Below are 22,136 nucleotides of genomic sequence, written 5' to 3' on the forward strand. Positions count from 1 at the left end.
GGGTGTCTCACACTACCATGTAGACCTCTCACTCTGAAGCCTGATCAACAGCGAGCAAAGGGTCAGAGGGACACCTAATCGAAATAAATACACCAAACCAACAAATGAAACTAACTGTGCATGTAGATGCCTGAAAATGTCATAAATCTCTTGTTGATATATATATTTTTTAAAAGGGCATCTGGGGATACTAGTCTGTGTGCGTGGAGTAGACATTTGCACAGCTGACTGAGCACGACCATCAGGTGTTCCAATAAAAAACAAAGACGTGTGTTTGCTTTCTTTATAATATGATCTGAATTTTGGCCTGGACCTGCACTGCACACAACACCAACCAAAAACATGTAGCTTTATTGGAGCAACAACGTTACTTCAGCCCTGTGTGCTGGGATTCTTCGCTACCACATCTGGTCCAGCTGTTCAGCTGCAGAGTCTACAGCTTCACATTGAATCCCTCAGTTAGAGATGGAAAAAGTGTGATTATTGAACATGTGTATATGTGTGTGTCTGTGTATGTGCGCATTGTCTTCTCTGAAGAATGAGTCTGGAAATTCTTTTCCACTGTGCTATAAAGAGCTTATGTGTACATGTAGTTTCAGGCATTAAAAGTGGAATAACTGAAATGCAGAAGTGCAGATAAGAGCAAGTGGAAGTAAAGAGACTAATGAAAAACTAATCTCAGCAGACACATTCATTTAGGGAGAAATCTGCACAGGAAAGGCCCCGGTGCCCACTGCTCAGTTACTTCACAGCCAGATAAATCTGCATGAGTGTAAAACCAAAGAGAGACACACAGAGAACCTTTACTTTGCTTCATCTTCATTTTCTTCTGTCTGGTTTCTCGTCATCCAGAGCTAGCAGAGGAGAAAACAGCGGAATAGATTTGAACAGCGCTGGGGAGGTGTAGCTTTCACACGCTGAGACCCCCACCCACCTCCCTCCCTCTCGGTCTCTCTCTCTCTCTCTCTCTCTCTCTCTCTCTCTCCCTCGGTCAGCGCGTGCCTCTGGGTTGGAGCAGCAGCTCGTGCTCAAATGGAAACGCACACCGCAAACGTACTCACTGCTGAACGGGCGGCACGAGACTCTTCCTCACCTCCATCACCAAGCGTCACTTTCTTCAGTGCACGGAGGGATGCTAAACAGAAAGGCTTCATCACCGCCGCCACCACCATCATCATCGCCGTCATCCTCATCTGCGGGAGAGAGAGAGAGGAGCAGCGGCTCTCCGTGGGCTGAAAAAGTTGAGGAAGATAGGGTTTATTAAAGGAGCACCGGAGGGGCTCGTGCCCGGCGTTAACGCGGGATAATCCACCCGGCACGGTCCGATCCTACTTTGGAGTGTGCAGGACCTGGTGCTGAGTGGGATTTGTTAACGGTGCTTTCCAGGATCGTTCCGTGCACCGTCCCCGGTGCTGACTCTGACCTCCAGCGTGTTTGTTTTTTATCCATTTTTTTCTTCTTCTTTAAACGATCGGCCCGTTATTGTTATTACTGTTATTATTAACGGGTCCGGTGTTTAATCCCATCGGTGTGAGCTGGATCTGGTCTCTGGCGGTTTAACGGGATCCCCACATGTGCCAGCGGATCAATAACAGCTTCCTGGCGTTTATCTGTGAACTCCCGTCATGTCCCTGATGGATTTCTTCCACACCACACGCACTTAATGGATTTCTAACGGTAGTGTAACGAATCCCGGGACCGTCCCGAGTGGACTTGAGGGTTAGTTTATTGACCGACGGTAACCTCAGCCCCCTCCCCGGGAGCAGAAGCCCGTAGGTATAAAGCAGGTGTTCACATCTGGGTTACGGGACGTGTAGCAGAGAAAGCGCGGTCCTTCTCGGGACTGAAGTGAGTCTGACTAAAGCGGATCACCCCCGGAGAGGTTCCCTTCCACCCCGGGGACCGACTGCCGTTTAAAACGGACACGGAGATCATCGCTTCCTAGCGGGGGCGAGACAAGAGAAGTTACCGGAGGACCAGAGGAGTTTTTCTTCTTATAATATTTACCGATGAACCTGTAATGTTTGGACAACCTTCATGATCAATATCTGAGTGATTTCACTGAAGGAACTGATTGATTGATGGTGGATTTTTAAAAGGGGGTTTTCAGCTCTTTCTGTGGATTTCTGTCCCCACCGAGCGGCATCCATGTAATCAATACAATCCTGGGTTATCAATCAGTTTTAATCCAGCTTCCATCCGTCAGGCTCATGAGCTGGAAAGCTGGGATCGTTTAGACCTCGTGGAGTAGCCGAGTGAATTATCTCCTCCACGGTGAAATAAACCCACATGCTGGCCGTAAATTATCCACTTAACCCCCCTCAGGAGAGGAAAAAGAGAGAGAGAGAGAAAGCGAGCGCTATAGACACAGACCGCAGCGAGAGAGTTATTACCGTTATTAAACTGCACCTTTATCAGCAGCAAAGCTAATTTTAATTTGAAATCCATCAGAGAAAAGGGGTCAAACGGAGGCGCTTCCTCAATTTTTAACAGCAACTTTAAGTTTGTGTGACACGGAAGTCACTCCAAAACTGTACTTTAAAGACAAGATTACAGAAGTATTCTGCTTTGGGACAAAGCCCTAAGAAAACTGAGTTATTACAAATTAATCTCGAGCGTGTAATAAAAAAAAAAACAAAGACAAAAAACTGGATTTCTTGACAAAGATCCGAATTCAAAACTTTATTTTACTCAAAATAAGATCTGAACGTATGCTGGTGTGACTTTGATTTGATTAAGTCTTCATTTGATTCCAAACCTGAAATGTAATCATAATAATCTCCAAGAGACTTGTAACATGTCTTAATGTCTTGTAAGTTATTATAATCTTCGACTGTAACATAACAATCCCATAATAGTCCGAAAGGGATTTATTTATGGTTTATTGCGGATGTGTAAGAGCTTTAACTCAGAGCAAATTAACTTTACTCGTACCTTGGGAAAACTACCTGCCGCTTTAACCCCCCTGTGTTCGTTCAGACTTTGGTTGAGGGTCTTTGACTTGGTAACGTGACCATTTTTAAAGTTCAAACTGATGATTTCCATCATCCATAACTGACTTGAATTTACAATTTGAGAGGAAATCCAGATAAGGTTGCTTTTACAGCATAAGGCTTTATTCCCAGTTTTATACCTTGTGGTGGTTAAGTGTTTATCTTACCCAGCTGATTTCCAGTCTATGGATGATACGCTCACTGTATAGCCACATCCTCAACGGCATACCTCCTCCGCTCCGTCCCTCTCCTCCTTCTCCTTCTCAGGCTTCACTGCTCTTGAAATCGAGCCATGCAGCATTGATTTTTTTGTTTCTGTTCACCGCAAAACCAAAACGCACATGACCATCTCATTTATTCTGTTTTTTCAGTTTGGTTGCCTGAAATGTAAGACGTGCAGCAGTGCTGATTTTTCACATCTAGGCAGAACTCAAGGACGTTCATAACAGTCCATCAGCAGCAAGGTCAGAGTTCAGTTTTTCAGATATATAACTGCTGGAGTTTCATCAGCACAGACTGATAGGCTGACAGGCTGAATCAAGACTGGAATCTTTGGGACGATCAAAACACATTCAGTCACATCAAGTTTACTGTAAACAAGCTGGAATCTGACCTGTGCATAAATGAATATTTTTTTGAATCAGAATCTGCTTCTGCCGCTGAACTTTGAGATTATTTCTTTGCTGTTCTAGTGAAATTTTAAGCTAAATGGGACTAAACGACAGCAGCCCGGGAGCCATGCGGAACGGCCGTGGCCTCTCGGATCAGTGGGCAGAATCAGTGGTGGTCCGGCCTCGAACCACTGAGCGCCACATAACGGTGCACAAGCGCCTGGTGCTGGGCTTTGCCCTCTCCATACTCACCCTCATTATAGTAACAGCAGTAGCTGTTGTGCTCAGCGTCCAATTTGAGGCCTGTGGTGCACGAGATCGCGATGAAACAACTGGAGAGCCGAGTTCCCGAGGCCCCGGTGGGTCTGCAAAGTTGAATGGAGGCAGAGGGGAAAGGACGGGGGAGAAAGGGGACGAAGAGGTGGTCCAGCCGTGGAGAAACTCACGATTACCAGGCTCGGTGAGGCCTCGGCACTACGACCTGCGGCTTGCCGTCTACATGGACAACTTCACCTTCTCTGGAGAAGTCAGCATTGAGCTGGAGTGCATCAATGCCACCCGTTTTATTGTGCTGCACGCTGATCGCTTAGAGGTATGTTGGCACTCTATTTTTGCTCACAGTGAGGATAGTGATAATTTAAATTCAAGCATGTAGCAGTCTAGAGCCCAAGGACTCCTAGGTAAGGTCACTTTTTACAAACTGAATGACCAACATGCTTGGGGTTGTCCAAAATTTTAGGTTCTTAGGTTCTTTTAGGTTTTTGGTTCAAAATCTACTTAGGCACAGACCCACCCGAAATAATCAGACCTGTTCCAAAATGCAATCAGTTAGACTTATCAAAGAACCCAAACATCAAATATAAGCTGCTTTTACTGATGATTACAGCCCAGAGCTTTTCCTCAGCTCACTTGACAGAGCTGAATGTTAGAATAAAAAAGTCCAAGTTTGGATTTTTAGCCTGCCAGATCCCAAACACTAGGTTAAACTGAGCCTGTGTTAGAATAGCGAACCGTCCGCTGAATTTATAAAGAAGCAAAAGCGAGAGTGTTTACCTGTACGCTCTACCCCAGCAGTATCCTCGCCTTAGCCAGCCTGAGTATTTCCAGTGTTGTGTGAAAAAAAAACAACTTTAAATCAGGTACCAACCTGCTTCTCCTGATTTTTGACTTCATGAGTGAAAATACCTCTATAGCTATCCTATTCACAACCTTTTCTAATGTACAGCAGATTATAAAATTAAACCTTTCTCTGCACTGCACTGCATTTGAGACATTTAATGCTTCTTACACAACTCTAGATTTTCAGTGCTCTGAAAGAAGTTGAAATGTGACACCTTCAACTGTGGCAACCTTTTCATGGCATTAACAAATAATATGATGGACATTACTTCAACGTACCTCTTACCTCAAAACACAGACATTGAATCATAAATTAGTTTGAATCCATTCAGGTATGACTGAACCCCAAACCTGAGACTCACACCAGTAACAATAAGACCCTGATTGACGCAATTAAGCTTAATGGAACAAATTTACATCTTTGTTACTGGATCAGGTCTTGGCTGTGAAGCCCTCTACATCGTAGTCCAGACTCAACAATTCTTAAACACTAGACATTCTATAGTCAAATAATAGTTAAATAAACTCAACTTTATGAAATGGGCAATGCTGGTAGATTAGTAGTTATATTGGCTGTGCATTGGTTGCTGTTGGTTACGGCTGTCTACTAAGCTACAAAAAATGGAGATCAGTACTGGTATTGCATCTCATTACTGCAGCTGAAGTCTCCGGTTCCTTGAAATGTCAGCAACACTATTCCTGGCCAGTTTTAAATTTGGTACTTTTTCTTTCAGGCATGATTGAACTCTTGGAAATTTACAATTTTCTTGAGAAGGTGGTGCAGCAAAAGCCTTTTGAACCTTTAAAATGACAATGGTTACTCCCGTTCGGAGCATGAATGCCCCAATTTAATGAGTAATTCTGAATTTCTATTAAAAATGTGAATACATTTTATTTTATTATAAATACATAAATATAATACATAAATACATTTTATTTATAGGCACCTTTAAAGACCCTCAAGGTCACCTTACATTAGTACAAAAAAAGGTCAATGAAAAATAAAAAAACAAGTGTGAAAGTATAAAAGCTAAACAAGGTAAAAATAGACTGAAATGGAATCATGATGAAGGGTGTGCAATTTTGAATAAATAGGTTTTAAGGCGTGATTTAAAAGTGGAGAGAGAGTTTGTAGTGCGGAGCTGAGTTCCCGAGGTGGAAGTGCATTCCAAAGTCTCAGGGCAGAACAGCTAAAGGCTCTGAGTCCCATAGAAGTCAGGCGAACAGGTGGAATAGAAAGAAGAGGAGGAGGTGAGGAAGAGTGGAGTGTACAAGGGAGTGAGTATGTATGGAGAAGATCAGATAAATATGGGGGAGCGAGGTTATGAAGCGCTTTGAAAGTGAGAAGCAGAATCTTGAAATTGACACGGAGCTGAACTGGAAGCCAGTGGAGCTGTTTAAGAACAGGTGGCATATTTTGAGGACATCCAATTTACCCCATTACTCAAGAAGTTTATTTTATTTATTTATTTATTGTTATTAATATCTTTTTTTGCATCCCCAAATAGAAATCTTGTAACAGAAGACTTGTAGCCACAATGCATGTAAGGGAGTTGATGTCAGCGGTAACATCTTTTCGTCTCAATTCTAATAGTAGAATCAGAGATTCCTGAGAGCTGACTTGTTTGAGATAAAACTGGATGATGGTTGGACTAAACTTGTTTGCAGTAACTTATTTGCAGTCATGTTATTGTTATTGAGAATGGTCAGTGGTGAGTCATGATCTAATTACTGTTGAATCAAGCTCCGTACAAAGTCTACATCATGAAACAGAGATTGGTGCGGTGCAGCCTGTTGATGTAGACGTTTTGATCTTTTGATAATGTTCCAAACAAAGCTCCTTGTTTGCATCCAGTGGTCTGCTCTGTGCTGAAAGCATCCCGACGCTCTCTAACAAAGAATGTTTATTTCCAGATTTGGCCTCGGAGGTTTCTTTAACGAGGCTAATTAACCGTCAAAGTTGCTGTTTCAGCCCAATTTCGGAGACAAGTGCGTGGTGAGAGAAAGCCTCAGAGAAACGCCTGAGCAACGTGATTTTTCAGGCTGGTCATCTCGGCTAATGTGAGAGAAGGATAAATCTGTCTAATTTGGGCAGAGGCCAATTAAAAACCCTGCAGCCCCTTTTGTGTTTGTGTCAGGGCACACTGTGAATTAAGAGGTGCTGTCGGGTGCCAGGCAGGTCTCCTAAGGTATCCTCAGAGTTAATGCATTATGAAAAGAAAAAAATGTCAAGATGTTGAAAGGCCAGAAAACAGAAATGTGAATAAAAATAGATGCAGCTGGTAGCAAGGGGAGGGATAAACACTCCTGAAAAGAGAGCTTAATTCACAGATTCAAAGAAATTGAATACAAAATGCATTCAAGATGAAGTGAAGTGAAGGTTTTCGGTCTGGAGATGTCGGCTGACCATTTTCCCCAACTTGCCAAACACTGTCAGTTCTTATTCAGATTTCAGTCCCTCCAGACAGCCAATGATTTAACTTCATGTCAAGTAAAATTAACATGCAGGCGCGCCTTCCATTTGGCTAATTTATTCCTCCTCCAGTCCTCCTTCCTACATCCTCTGATTGTGACCTGGAAATCGCTTGATGTTCCAATCGCTTAAATGCACCACAGAGGAGATGAAGAGATGAGGAGCTTCGAGCGCAGAAACACAAGCATGTCCCACGGGGAAGTTTCAACACCCTTTGAATTGCAATGCCTGTACAGTAGTCAGTAAAATCTGACACATCATGCCCATTCAAGCTGGGAGGGATTTGATATCTGGATTTGATATATTTGATTTTATTGCTTTTTTTTCCTGTTCATATACTCACCACCCGCTGTGTGTCATTGTTAAAAGAGATGAAGGTTACGGCTTTACGTTGTGTTAAAGTGGTTAATAGAACAATCACTTCAACACACCGTGGTTGCTAAACTGGTTGTGTAGCACAATGCACTTGTATTTGAAGTATGTGAAAATAACATGCAATCACTTATAGACAATTATACTAGTTAACTGTAAAAATAGTTTGTGTTGGAATATAGAAGCTAAAATTAGTTGTCTTCTTTTAATCTGGTGTTTCAGCTGACTGAGGGCAGCACAAGTATTGATGAAGGGCAGCTGTGTGAACCTTAATGAAAATGAGCTCAGGGTTTTCACACTTTGTTATGTCAAGGTCAAGATGTAGAGCAGGTTGTGACCTGTTTAGGGTTACGGTTGGATCAACCTAATGATAGCCTTAGACTTTAGGAAAATGGGAATGTTATAACAGAGCTATAAAGAGTTTGATTTGGAAGGTTGGAAGGACTCTAGGCGTGTTTAGCATGTGTCTAAAATATAGCCCTAATATCATACCTTTGGGGTTCATTGCTGCCCTGATGCATGTTAACATGTTAAATGTGATACTTTAAATACATTTTAATAAAGACTAAGTAGACATTGGGGAGTGCTGTTCCCTGTGCATTGTATTTGAGAATATATCTATGTTTCGGTGTTCTTCTAATATGGTTTAGATTGTGTAGAACGATGTAGTCTTTCTACGTGACTCACTCCTCCTGAACATTTTTGGGGGGTTAAAAAGTTAAAATCTCACCCAGTCAAATATCTAGTCAGCCTTTTGGATTGCAGTCTGCTGTTGGGGGCTGCACAGTGGAACAGTGGTTCAATCTGTTGCCTCACAGCAGGGTTCAAATAGGTTTGAATCCATCATTTGGCTGGGGTGTGTGGTCTGTGTGGAGTTTGCATGTTCTATGCGTGAGTACTCCAGTTTCCTCCTACAGTGTAAAAGACATGCAGTTAGTGGGGTTTGGTTGGGTGTGTTAGCCCTGTGATCTGTCCAATATGTCGCCCATCTCTCATCATATGGCAGCGTTAATAGGCTGATTTATTAATGGATGATGCTGATGGTAAAAGAAGTGACCAAACTTTACTTTTTAGCTTTGCTAAGTTTTAGTAAAGGGTCTGTATTCTGTTCCAATTATATTGTGAAAAAATATATGTACAGTATGATAAAGTAGGAGTGTAAAATATTTCAGGATATATGTTCTTTTAGAGAACATATTGATATTTTCATTGGGCCGTGTTTAAGTAATTCAGGGTTAAGTTTAAGGCCGACTATGATTGAAACACTTCTCGCTGAAGCCCATTGGTGTGAAGCAGAAAGCCCTCCCTAATAAGAATGTGAGCTTCCTGCGCTTCCTTGTGGTCCGATCTTGGGGCGTGCTTAGTGTCAGAGGGGTCATTAACACTGGGAGACTTTTTAGACCTCACTGGTTTCTCCAGTCAGGCGTAGATCACGGAGTGGTAATGAAATCTGTTTTAAAGTCATCTTCACCAACTTCGTTCTACTCCTGAGGCTCCACAGATTCTGTACATTGACCCATTTTTTTGACATATTTGACAGTCAGTTTCTATATTTTTTGATGGCTAGTTGCCATCTCTTCAAAATGATTTTGCAGTGAGGGAGGACAGCATGCATGTTAAAAAGAGTTCCTCCCCTTGCATCTCTCTGTCACATGAGCACCGAGTGAAACTGAGACGTAATGAAGATACAAGCGTGATGAAAGCCAGCAGCCACATTAGCTAAATAAAATGCACCCCAGGCTCAGTGTTACTCTCTTTTAGCTGAGAAATCTAACCCAGCACCAACAAATAAACAATTAAACAACATTTGTTTGAGCGGAACATTTTGAAGGCATCTCAGAGCGTGCCGCTGTATCAGCTGACTCATCAGAAAAGCCTGAAAAACATCCTTTTAATCTCCACTGTTTCCTCTCTGTGTCAGCAGGCTCTGTTCGTATTGATCAGTTATTTCATCAAAGGACACACACACACACACACACACACTGTGTTTGATTGGCTTAGGGTCGCTGATGTGTGACAGCGGAACGACCTAAAGGTTCCAAACTGTTCCTGCTGCTGCAGGCGTGTTCCCATCATGCACTGCTACTCATCCATGTTTATAATGATGACTAATTGAATTCATTTTAATTAATTATTTGATCCTCACAAGGAATTTAGTATAACTTCAGGGTAAAATACCAAGAGAAAGGTGCAACTGGGTAATGCACAAAAAGAGTAAAAATTAAAATGACCCACATGTTACTTAATGAGGTGGAACAGAAGCTGTGGCCTTCTACTTGTTCTTTGACCTGTGTAAACCCCAAAATGTGAACTGCCTTCAGAAAATTTAACATGAGACATGTTTTTACAAACTATATTATCCAATAGAAATTAGAAATTACTTGTATTACAACTTTTATTTGTGCACCAGTTGTGAATTTTTTAAATTTCATTTTTACCTGCTATTTCTATGTGTTTTTATATGCTGTTTAATTAGGCACCAAACAGCACATGTTACCAATTTTGGACCTTTTGGCCTACAAAAGGATACACACTCTTTGGAGACAGGTGACTTGTCCAGGGTTTACCCTGCTTTGTGGCGGCAGGGATTGGCTAAAGCCTCTGTCGTCCGGAACCGGATAAGGAAACAGTCACGCAGGCCTAGAGACTGGTCGGTTACCCCCTGGTCACCACCAGTTTCTTGGGAAAAATATGTATTCCCCAACTAGTTGGCAAGTGTTTACAAGAGAATGCTTCCTATTGGTGGGTGAAAATGATTGCAAAGAGGTACACTGTGCTGCATTGTAGCCCTTCTCGCTTTGGTCATCAGTAGAGTGCTGCAGTAGTCCTTAGTTTGTTTGTGTTGGCAATCCACTAGCAAAAGCAATCACAAGGAGGTTTTTGGTGCAGCGTCCTCTTTGTGACTGATTTCCCTCAGCAACAGTCAGCAAACGTCTATAAACCACCTGTGTTACTTAGTTTAGCAGTGCCATAAGTCCTACAAACTCCCACCTGCATAAGTAAAACCAAGAAAGAATATTTTTTAAGCCTTTTAAAAGCTGGGTAAACTATTTGATTTAGAAACTTGTATTTAAATCTCCAAAAATCATAACAATACCTACTATTGATTTATACATTCTGGCTCCCTGCACACTTCATTGAGACTCACTGCATTTCTGTGGACTGTGAAATAGTGTGACCTCTTAATGTGCATTTTCATATTTTGATTTATGATATCCATATACTGTACATAGTCTGAAAAGTGGGCCTCACCCAACAATAAAAAAACACATGCTTTTAAAAATACTCATGTATATTTCAAAGCCAAGAGCCTTTGTATAACACTAAATAAGGAAGCAATAAGAAGGTAATGAAGTTAAATGCCAAAGGATGAGTGGAGCTTATTTCAACTTGGGATATTTACCAATCATTCCACTTTGTGGCCGTATTGCTAGGGTTCAAATTTACCAACGAATGGTGTTATATTATGTATGCAAACAAGCCAGTATGCATGGATAAATACATAAATATGCAGGCTCATTAGGTCAGGCGGCAAGTATTCCCATTCTTCAATTCTAATACAGTCAGCAAGATGGCTGTTCCACTTGGATAAGTTCTGGTCTTACCTTCAGTCTGCCTGAAAACAAACATTTAAGGTATTTAGGTAAGAATTGGTTGTTGCTGTTGTTGTTTTTTTAAAAAGGTGCCATGTTAGTTAAAACATTAGAACCACATTAATGGAACAGACTGCAAATCATGACAGATGTTCTTGGTGAAGCACTTTATACTTCGGGAAATCAGGGCTTTGTGAAATTCAGCATTTAATGAATGGACCTTGGTCACATTTGGCTGCTGTGAGTGACGGCGGAACTGTGAGTAGCAGTTTGCTCATCGAGAGAATCCTTTTCCCCAAACTCTCCTCGTTCCTCTGGGAGGTATGCACAATTCTGGCTTACGCTGAGACAATTTGCATTTCCTTGACATTCAAATTTACCTTCCTAATTTTTTATTTTTTTTGCATCGCTTCACACAAAAAACTGATTAACACGAGCAGCAGATCTGCAGACCTTTTGATATTATTTTTAAGTATGCTCTCACGGTACACCCACAGAAGTGTTTGCACTTATTGTGGCTGATTAGCCCTCTTCACAGGACTGTGTGGGTGTGTACAGAGAGTTCTTGACTAACATATCCCTCTAAGTTATATGTTTGCCTGGATGATTATCTTTAGTGCACTGAGTTTAGTGACATTTCAGTTAATTACCAGTAAATCTCCACTCAGCGTCAACCTGGGCGCAGGTCTAATCAGCCAGGAAAAGTCAGAGCACCTGTGAGGCTTTCCAGGGCCTTTAATGAGACAGGTGCTCTCCTCTTCCTTCAGTATTAATTCTCCACAGCTGCCGACTGTCTGTTTCTTCATCATCTGGTCAGTTTGACTCCTGAGCGGCACAATGAAATATGGATGAATGTGGGTAAAGTTGGCAGGCGAACAAACACTCTGAGATCTGCTGAGCTTTCTTTCTTTCAACACTCCTTCCTCGCTACTTTGGTGAAAACGCTCAGATGATGATACTTTTTTTCTCCAAAGCTGCTCTCAGATACACCCTTTGTTGTACACATGGTGCCTGTCACGTCACCATGGCGACAGCTCCAGCATTCGGAACAACAGCTGGCTGTAAATCAGGGTTTGCTGAGCAATGCCTGCCACCTGACAAACCGCAAATGCTTGAAGCTGATGCATTTCTGTGGTTGTTAACCGTTTTGGGTTTGCTGCCTGACTGCGCTGATCTACCTGAACAGCAGAGGGCGCTTTCTCTCACGAGGGCTCGGTTTGAACACCTGCTGTGACACTTACTGGATCTATGCAATGTTTTGATCATCGTTCAACACTTAATTACTCTAATGGGGATAAATTAAATGGAGTAATTCACTGTGCCATTATTTATTTATTTGCAGGGACTACAGAATATCTATCAAGTTGATTTTTGGCTTCTCTTCTATAACTTTGGTATTAAAGTCAGCAAAGTGGATAATAAAGTGTAAATTTGGACTGTGCTAATAAACATGGACAAAACCACTGTGATGTTACCTCCAGGTTCTGATGCCCTTAGTTTGCCTGTCAGCATCCTGGTTTATGAGCGAGGAGGCGTGTTTTACTCTTAATCAGACCTCCCAGTGTGCAATGAGAACATCATGCGCAAATCATAAAATGTCAAAATGTCAAAAGAGAACACAAACCCAGCAAAAATGTTTATTGAGGTCAACTATGAATTTCCTCTCGTTTACCTTAGAAATGAGAGGAAAAGAAATTGGCCAGGTTGCCTAGTGGGAGTCAACCTGTCTCCAAACAGTTCAGCTCTAACTTGCATTGATTGCAGTCACTCTCATACAGATTACTGAAGTTTTGCAAATAATTGTCTTACTTAGAAATGCAGACAGATTGCCAACATGCTGCAATCAAACTGAGTCTGCACTGATGAGCACAACCCAGCAGATCTCTTTGCAACAAGGGGACCAAGTCAAATGGTCACTAGCTGGTTGCATTCCTGTTATTGTTGCCAAGCACCTGTGCCAAGTTGTTAATGAGAATTTCTGTGTGTGCAGATTTGTAAGAACAGATTTGTTTATTACAAATGAATCGCATGTAACTGCTAACTTGATCCCACTGGTGGCAGACTGACTCTGTGTTGTTGCTGTCATGACACACCAAAGTCACTTTAAAGATGGCAGTGACTTCAATTGGTCACTTACCTGGTGCCCATTGTCAAGTTCACTGCACATGTTTGCAGGAATCTTGGTGGTGTTGTGGTTCTTGCACACTGTGAAGTGCAGTGTTGGTGAGTAACGGAATACATGTACCGGCGTTACGTATTTAAAATACAAAATATGAGTAACTGTATTCCCTTACAGTTACCGCTTAAAAAGGTGGTATTCAGAATACAGTTACTTTGTTGAAATAAATGGATTACACCGCGGTCTTTTCCTGTTTCATATGTTAGGCTATGCCCTCTCTATTTTGGGTAATTTCATGCCGGTGGAAGCCCAAACAAGACATGCACTGAGAGGCTCTAATGCCTGTGTCTCAATCTTGCGCCCCATGTCACCTCTACTTGCAGCCGGCCACATAATGACGTGAGGAAATATTTTTTATAAATTATTATTTAAATGATTATTTAATATGAAGGCAATAGGCAGAGTGTTAAAGGCATAGCCCTAAAGAATGTAGCCTCATGGGCAGTGTAGTCTGTGCTGCAGGGAGAGTGGACTGCTGTTATGTCTCTGTGAGGGAGAGGAGCGAGAAAAAGGAGAGTGGAAAAGTACGAGTTGTCACCGACCAGAAATGGGAGATGGAAGCATGTAAATATAATAATAACCACTGCAGCCAAAAAGAGTGCCTGATGAGCCCAGTTGTATGTAAGCTATTAAGACTCGACTGTACACTGTGTTCGTGTTTTCCTCTGAAACAATAAGTTCCGTTGGAGCAGCCTTTCAACGCCTCTCTCTGTCTCTCCCTAGCAAAGTTGACCCAGACAACAAAGTAAAGCTAGTTTTCGGCTACGAGCCCGACACGGAACCCGACGTATTACCAGAGGTCCCTTTACTACGGTTCGGAGCCGCGACCCTGTTTTATGTACGCGCTCAATAGTTTTTTATAGGAGATCGCTGCAAAAAATGCAGCCTTACCCTAATGTCAACCTACTGTTACTCATTTTATATTAGGATTTAAAAATCTAGTTGGTATTGGTATGGCGAGTAACCTTCAGTACTAGTAATAAATCACACAGCAATAGTACATTCATGTAGTTGTAAAAAGCATGATAATATATTAAGTGTTCAGAACATGTTACTCTCATTGAGTAACGTAACGGAATACGTTACAAAATACATTCTGGGGCATGTATTCTGTAATCTGTAGTGGAATACATTTTAAAAGTAACCTTCCCAACACTGGTGAAGTGTGACTGTATCATCAACTAATATGTGTGTACATTATACACGGTGACTCATCTTTTAGAAACATTTGAAATGCAATTTGATTATTGAGGAATGTGATTCACCATTATATTTAGCTCTTAAATAGATAAATAGATAGAACTTTATTAGTCCCTCATTTAGGTTCCTCCGGGAACCTAAATGAGTTAGTTACAATCAGTTAGTTACATACATAATATCTAAATAGCCCGTGTTTAACCTCACCCACTAGACTGAGCTCAGGTTTGAACTATGTTCTACCTTTTGGTAGTCGACTCGTCTTCTTTTTCCTCCTCTCTTTTGAACACTGAGTAACTTATTTGCAGACTGCTTTCAGGTAAAGTCTTGATTTTAAAGTCACCACCTTTTGGAAGAGCTGCTTCTCACTTTCTTTCTGAAAGGTCAGACATTTTCCACGCACTCGCCTGTAGGATCACAAGAAGTCAGCTGCTGTTTGCTTTAACCCACCTCAGAAATCAACCACTGCTGTCATGTTTCAGGCGGGCAATGACATAAACATGAGCAGCAACAGGAAGTCAGCGGCTTTCAGAGGTGCTCTGGATGTGAGTGAGCGTGTCTCTGAGTTTGAGGAGTTTAGGATGCACGAGTACGCGTGTACCCGTGCGTCCTATTAAACGACCCCTGCAGAGTTTCTTTGCAGATTTGCTGTTAACATCGAGTGTCACTCATCGAAATGAATTTTAAATATCCTGAAGCTTTTAAATGTTTAAATCCTGTGCTGTTCGCATTCATGTTTCCTTGCTGGAAGGCTTCTCCTTAACTCAATTTGTTGATGGATTACTGCATTTCTGTGTGATTTGCTATTATCGCTACCAAGATTTTATTTATTTAGTGATAAAAAACAGGAAATCTGATTATAGCATATCCATTTCACTCTTCTGGTCTGCACTTGTAGATGAGTCTTATTGTGGAGACACAGTTGGTGTGTGGATGTCTTTATCCTATTTTCTCTTCCATCCATCAGGTGGACCGGGTGACAGTTACTGCTGAGGGCGGTGTTGGAGGTCGTCCTTCCAACAGGCCCGGGGGCGGAGTCATGCGTATCCACCGACACTTCCCCTTCCCAGCCAATCAGATGTACGTGGTGGCGCTGCACCGCGAGATGAAGCCGATGAGGGTTTACCGGCTAAACGTGAGCTTTGATGCTGCCATTGAGGACGAGCTGCTGGGCTTCTTCAGGAGCTCATACACAATGCAGAGAGAGAGACGGTACACACACACGGAAACACACTTTTCCATACCAGCAGGTGGTTCAGCTTGAAAAGGTCAAAGCTTCACATTCACGACATTGATTAACTCACACACCACATGCCATACGCCTGTGTGTGCATGTCTTTGTGTGTGTTCCACTTGTCTCAAACACACACGCACACATACACTCTCACACACTCACGTACACATAAAACTCCTTATGAATTTCCCATAAGCCTCTGCTGCAGTTTCCACATCAGATTTCTTCCCCATGGTGCCTATGGGAAACAGACTGTGTGCTGATACATTTATTATTTCATGCACAAATATGTGTGGCCTCTATCTGTGTGTGTGTGTGTGTTTGTGTGTGTGTGCACTGACACAGTGTTTTATCAACGTCTTTTCAACTTATTGTGAAAAACACAAACTTGTGGTTAACTGTTTGGAAAAACGTTGAGCTCAGCTGTGATTAGACAGAGTAAAGGCATTACCACATAAGGACTCTGCCTGAGAAGAGCTTTAGCCAGTGATGAGACATAATTAAGTCATTCCTCACTTTTATACTACTCAATTCTGATTGGCTCCATGAGCAAGAGCGCTGCCATATAGACCAATGCAGCCTGAATACGATAAAACTGCGTGATAAAGAGAGTCATTATAGGAAATGATGAATTCTCTATTCTGTGTTATATATTTAGACTTGCTAATGGTAACATAATGCACAGTGATGAACATTATTTTATGAAGAGGACATAAAGCAAATCTAGAATGATTGCCTTGTTCAAGGAGGAATATCTGACAAAGAAGCTAGCTGTGATGATTTTGGGGCACTCTGACCTGATTCTGAAGACCTGTCTCAGACATGTGGGTCTATTTTAATGAACTGCATTGGCTAAAATTAAGCTGCTTAGAGTGTCTGAATGGCTCAGAGTTCAGCGCATGGATTTTCATGAGCTTAAATCACTTATTAAGACTCAGTGTAACAAGCATTTAGGCAGGGTCTTCAATATGACCATTTAAGATGAGCGACGGTGGGAGCAGCAGGTCAGATGAGCCCATCGATGTTAACTTTGAAAATACACCAGCGATGAACTTGTGTGGTCTCAGGTTAGAGTTCTCTCTTCAGCCAATGTCTGAAGGCAAGAGAAGGAGGAGCGTCAGCTCTGCTCCACTGACAGAAGTCAGGAGTGACCCATTAAAGGCAGGACACCGGTCCTGGCTACAGATTCAAATCTAAGCATATACACAGACCTTTTGAATCCACGCTAGGGTTGGGCGATTGGATGAATATATCGACTACTGACGATAGGCTGAGCCCATCGGCGATCGTTTTTACAAGGGCAATTTATTTATTTATTTTCCCATGAGTAAGATTGCTAATAACGATGGAGCTAATAGAAGCAGTCAAAAGTCCAAATAATAGTGCTGCTTTAACAACACCCTTTTTCATCTGCGAGCAAATGCTTGATGGAGCTGCAGAAGCTGCTGATAGCCTAGCATACTCAGCCGTATGGTGGACACGTACATGCTCATGCAAGTTAGTCGTGTTTGAGTACTTTGCTCGCACTATACATCTGCACAAGCGACAGACCGCTTTGGTTACATCCTTAGGTTTATCTCTTTCATCCCAAATTGGCGACTTTATATATTTTTTTAGTGCTGTCAGCGTTAACGCACCGTCATCATGACTAACGTGATTAACAATTAACCCATCTGGAGTGCAGACCGAGTCGAAATCCCTGAAATGTCTCTGTCAATGCTAGAGATGTGCAAAGCAGCTGGTATCTGTATCTGTATAACGCTGACAGCCCTAATTTTTTGGGACATTAGTTCGTCCATGTTTGGAATTCTGTGTTGTAAAAGCCCAAATCAGTCCGTGCATGATTACATTGATCCGCCCATCAAAAAGTCTGTGCATGCGCGAATGTATCGCCCATTGTCAATTATTAGACTGACGATTGTCGGTTGGAAAATTTTTACATATCGCCCAACCCTAATCCACGCTCGGTCTGTTTTCTTGTCAATGAAAAAACATTTTTAAAAAATCATTCTTTTGTTGCTTTAATTATGAATACAACAAAATCATGATATTTTTGCTATAAAAACATGACCCATTAGTCCCATTTTCTAAAAGATTTTAAAGATTTACACTTACCTGTAATTTTAATAGGCTACAGGCTGCAGCACCTTTATTATAAAGCTCAAACATGTGTTTCAACATCATACAGATTTTTCTGGGATCAAAAATTACTCAATAACGGCTCCTTTGATAGTAAAGTTTGCTAACCTCCACTGTAGCTGGTCATGGAAAATGTCAGGAGTCGTATTCTCCGTTTAAGCTTTTATGCAGAAAATATATATGATTTCAGCTAATTAACTTGATGTTTTTGTACCAGAACCTACATTTAGGTATTCAAGCTCTACAATATTTGAGACAGTTAGCTTATAGCTTTGCCTAATGATGCACATAGAAAATTTAATTCCATTTCAAGTTGCTGTGTTGTATTAAACAACACTAACCAGGTATTTACACCTGGTGATTTCTCCACTTGTCACAGAGGCTTGTGATTTCTGTTTGGATAAAAGTGTTTCCACTAATGAGCAAAATGCTGCTGAGCATCCGTATAAAAGTATCATTAGTAATCATGGTGATTTTTTTTATTGTATTTGCTTGTTTGGGACATAAAGGGAATGATGCAGCAAATGTAATATTATATTAATACAACCTTGTGCAATATTTAGAGAGCTGGATCCAGTCTATCATCTGAGACATGAGCTGACAAAATAACAGAAACACTCGTTATGAAGCAGCCAAAGAGGACACATGTGCTCTGGGCCAAAATTATACTGACTTAAGAAAACTTAAAATAACTCAATCATTATTTAGAGGAACATGATCAATGAAAATAATTTTAAAAAGTGTTTTGTAAACAAAAAAATAAAAGATAAAATCTCAACATTTAGTTTGCCAAGGCTACATGTATGTCTTCTTTAAAGCTTTTAAGCTTTATTAGTGGAACAGCTCGATTATTGTTGACTTGAGATGAATATAAATGAGTACTGAGTGTAAAGAGCGACAGAATCAGAGGTGGAGGACATGTTGGTGGCCTAAATCAAGCAAATCCTACATCTGGATTTGTTCATCCACTAGTACTTTTATTTTTCCTGCTGTGTGGTCAGATTTACAAAAAGGCAGCAGGTTAAAATGTTTGGTGGTGAGCAGAAAGCTGCCTGTCTGAAGAAACTGATTATTTTACATGGACGGCCTCATTGGACTGTGAGTGTTGCCTAAATAAGCTCGATGAGTTAAACCTGAGTATCTTCACAAATGAGACGCTAGATTCCAAAACTGTTTGAAGATGCCTGATTGCTCATTGAAAGTCAGTCCAAATTTGTGAAATGAGTTGTAATGACATGCATTACTGCACTCATTGAGGTGCTGTTATTTGATCCATCCAGGCAACTGTGAATGGCCGTCTGTTTTGCAGACAGGAAACTATCCCCTATTGTGACACAACACGAGCTGAGTCTAAGAGTAATGATTCTGACAGATCGATGAGCAGAGCAGGACAGCGGCTGCTGTTCGGTGCTTTGATCACACAAACACGAAGGCATTTTAAACCCATCCCTCTGACGTGGAATTCAAATTTTCATGACAGTTATGGATTCATGGATTCATGAATCTGTGCAAAGAGATGTATAACATTGATTTTCACATCCAGAAATCTAAATTCGTCTTCACTTCTATGGAAGGAGGACCAGTGGCTCAGGTTTCTGACTCTTCACTGATATTTTGATTTCCTGCTCTGTCCTTGACCTGTCCATGGAAATAAGTTGGATAAGTGTTACAGTCCATTAACCATATGGACATTTATTGTAACATTAAAAAGTAAAAGCTGGCTAATGTCACTTCAAGTGATGGTTATATAAATGACACAAATCCATAAACACACACATAATTTTATAATTTATTGCTTTCATACATTAGAAAATTGTGCTCATTTCCTAATTTAAGAGCTTTTAGGCATCAAAAACTGCAAAATAACAAAATATCCGTAGAATTTCAAACACTCTCTTTACCGTCCATCAGTTGAAGCTTTGTTTTCTTCATTGACTTCCTCTGCCGTGTTTCGATAGAACAATGGTATACAACTGCAGTTTTAATTGGTTTTTCATCCAGTTCACAATGAACTGATTAACATGCCAACTTTTTGACATCTGAAGTGACCAGAGGAGTCTCTGAGGGAACTTTTTAGTATTTTTAGCACATGCTGAGCCAAAATCCACCACCAGTCAGACTTGGTCTCAGTGTTTTCACCACCCGTGGTCCACTATTCGCTGGCAGCTGCTGTTTGGATCAATTCTGAATCAATATGGCAGCTGGCATACTAGCAGAGCTCGATCACCACACAGCAACCTGTTAGTTAAAGCTTAATGCTCCAGCTGCCAGAAACCCGGTTACAGTCGACTTTGTGCACTAACCTGATTCCTTAAACGTCACGCAAAAGAGAAAGTCTGTGTGAGAGCATGACAATACTAAAGGTAATGCAATAAATATAAAGCCAGACGTAGATTATTTCTGGGACTGAAACTCATGGTACTATGAAATGTGCATATGACTAACATCCTGTAAAGGTGCCAGTGTGAGCTCATTAAATATGTTAATCTGATGACTAACCAGCAAAGCAGTAAGACACAAGGTAAAGAAACCACAGCTGGTTATTATTTAAAAACAGTAACTATGTTCTGAGAAGAGCTTCAGAATGTCAGATAAACACAATACCGGTGTTCAGGGACGGTCCAAGTGATAGTCTGCTCAAAAGTGTGTGTTCATGTGTGCGTGCACAAAGCTCACTCTTATCTTAAGGATTAGCTTGATACAGCAATGCAGCTAATGCTAATACACACACACACACACACACACACACACACACACAAACAGAAACACACACTTCACTATGAGATTTGCTTAATATCCAGAGTTACTATAAACCCCAGGCTTGGCTTAAATGCTTAAAATGCTGGGAGTGGGTGAATTAATTAGTGCGCACACACACACACACACACATGCGCGCACACACACACACGTACACACACACACACAGTATCACTGTTCTAGCTTAGTACTGATCTTTATGCAAATCATGTATAGATGAGTTTTGATGTTGCAGTTACTATCGTCTCCCAGTGAAGGCATTTTTAATTCAGGCCGATTCCACCCGTCTGCAGAGATGACCCGCCGTCTGCTGCTCACATGACGCGTGACGTCGCATCAGGATAAAAACTGACACATCAATACTCAGCTAATGTATAGGAAACTGGACCAGAGTGGTGCCACATTCACTGCACTAGTTTTCTTTCCCGGGGCATCTTTCATGGCTGCCCTGACACAATTTATTCTTTAACATCGACTTTAAACACATTGCAAGAATCTTTTTTTTAGCTTTACTTTGCACAAGCTCTGAAGTTAACATTTTGTGTAGTTCAGTGCTTTGTTACCTTCTTTGGTGCTTTCAAGTGGTTGCATCATCATTACCATATTCATCTATAGTGTTAAGTATTCTTAAAGGCTTTCCACAGTCATGTATTTTCCTTATTTTGCCATATGCTGTGTCACATTGTTGAATGTTCATATTAAATGTGGTTAAACTTTGAAACAATTAGTTCAACATGTAAAAGTAATCACTTTTGGTCAAATGCCTCAGCCTTCAGACTGCTCTGAATACTTAAGTATATTATATCTGCTACAGTACGCTCTCTCAGCACCATAACTTCTCATTCTGTGGTGTTTAATGCTGTTTTGACACATGTTGCCTGTGTCTCACGCACGGGCACACAATGTCCTTTAGCAGCAGTCCTACAGTTCCTATCCACTCATCATGGACATGAATGTCAGGTTAATTTGGGGCCTTTTATTAATTCTTTGAATTGTTCTTTTGCCTGGGTAGAAGAACTGTAAATCATACATCTTTAATTACTTTAAAAAAAGAGAACTGGGTGCACAAGTTTGGATTTATTTTGGATTTTCTGTATTCCACAAAAGGTCAAGGTCAATGTCTCATATATCGTCAAACAGTTTATGGCAGTTCTGAACCTTGGTGGTTCCTGGGTTTTTCCTGAAAATCCAAACCAATATTCTCTCATCTAAGGGTAACAGTTTGGTCCTTCTTCCAGACATTGGTAATCTAAATAACTTGTACTTATGCAGTTCAAATAATTCTACATTTGTGTGTATGAATTTGTTTAGAAATGGCCCCAATAGGCCTTCCCAACATGTGACAGTCTACAATTCTCCTTGTCAGATCTCCACAGAATTTCTTGGACTTCCCCATTGTTCTGAGTATTGATCAATCCGATGAGCACTGTCAGACAAATCCTTCTTAATGCTACAAAGAGATACTACCA

General features: G+C 41.2%; 1 protein-coding gene across 1 annotated transcript in view; it reads left to right on the plus strand.

Moving 5' to 3' along the window:
• Positions 1 to 1,016: 1,016 nt before the first annotated feature.
• LOC134646561 (thyrotropin-releasing hormone-degrading ectoenzyme-like) overlaps positions 1,017 to 22,136 on the plus strand; it is a 233,778-nt gene continuing 212,658 nt past the window's right edge. The window contains exons 1-2 of the mRNA XM_063500358.1: positions 1,017 to 4,196; positions 15,505 to 15,749. Coding sequence (XP_063356428.1) covers positions 3,702 to 4,196; positions 15,505 to 15,749 — 740 coding nt within the window. The 5' untranslated portion in view covers positions 1,017 to 3,701. The remainder of the gene's footprint in view (positions 4,197 to 15,504; positions 15,750 to 22,136) is intronic.

Source organism: Pelmatolapia mariae, linkage group LG17 (assembly GCF_036321145.2).
Source record: "Pelmatolapia mariae isolate MD_Pm_ZW linkage group LG17, Pm_UMD_F_2, whole genome shotgun sequence".
Taxonomy (NCBI): Eukaryota; Metazoa; Chordata; class Actinopteri; order Cichliformes; family Cichlidae; genus Pelmatolapia; species Pelmatolapia mariae.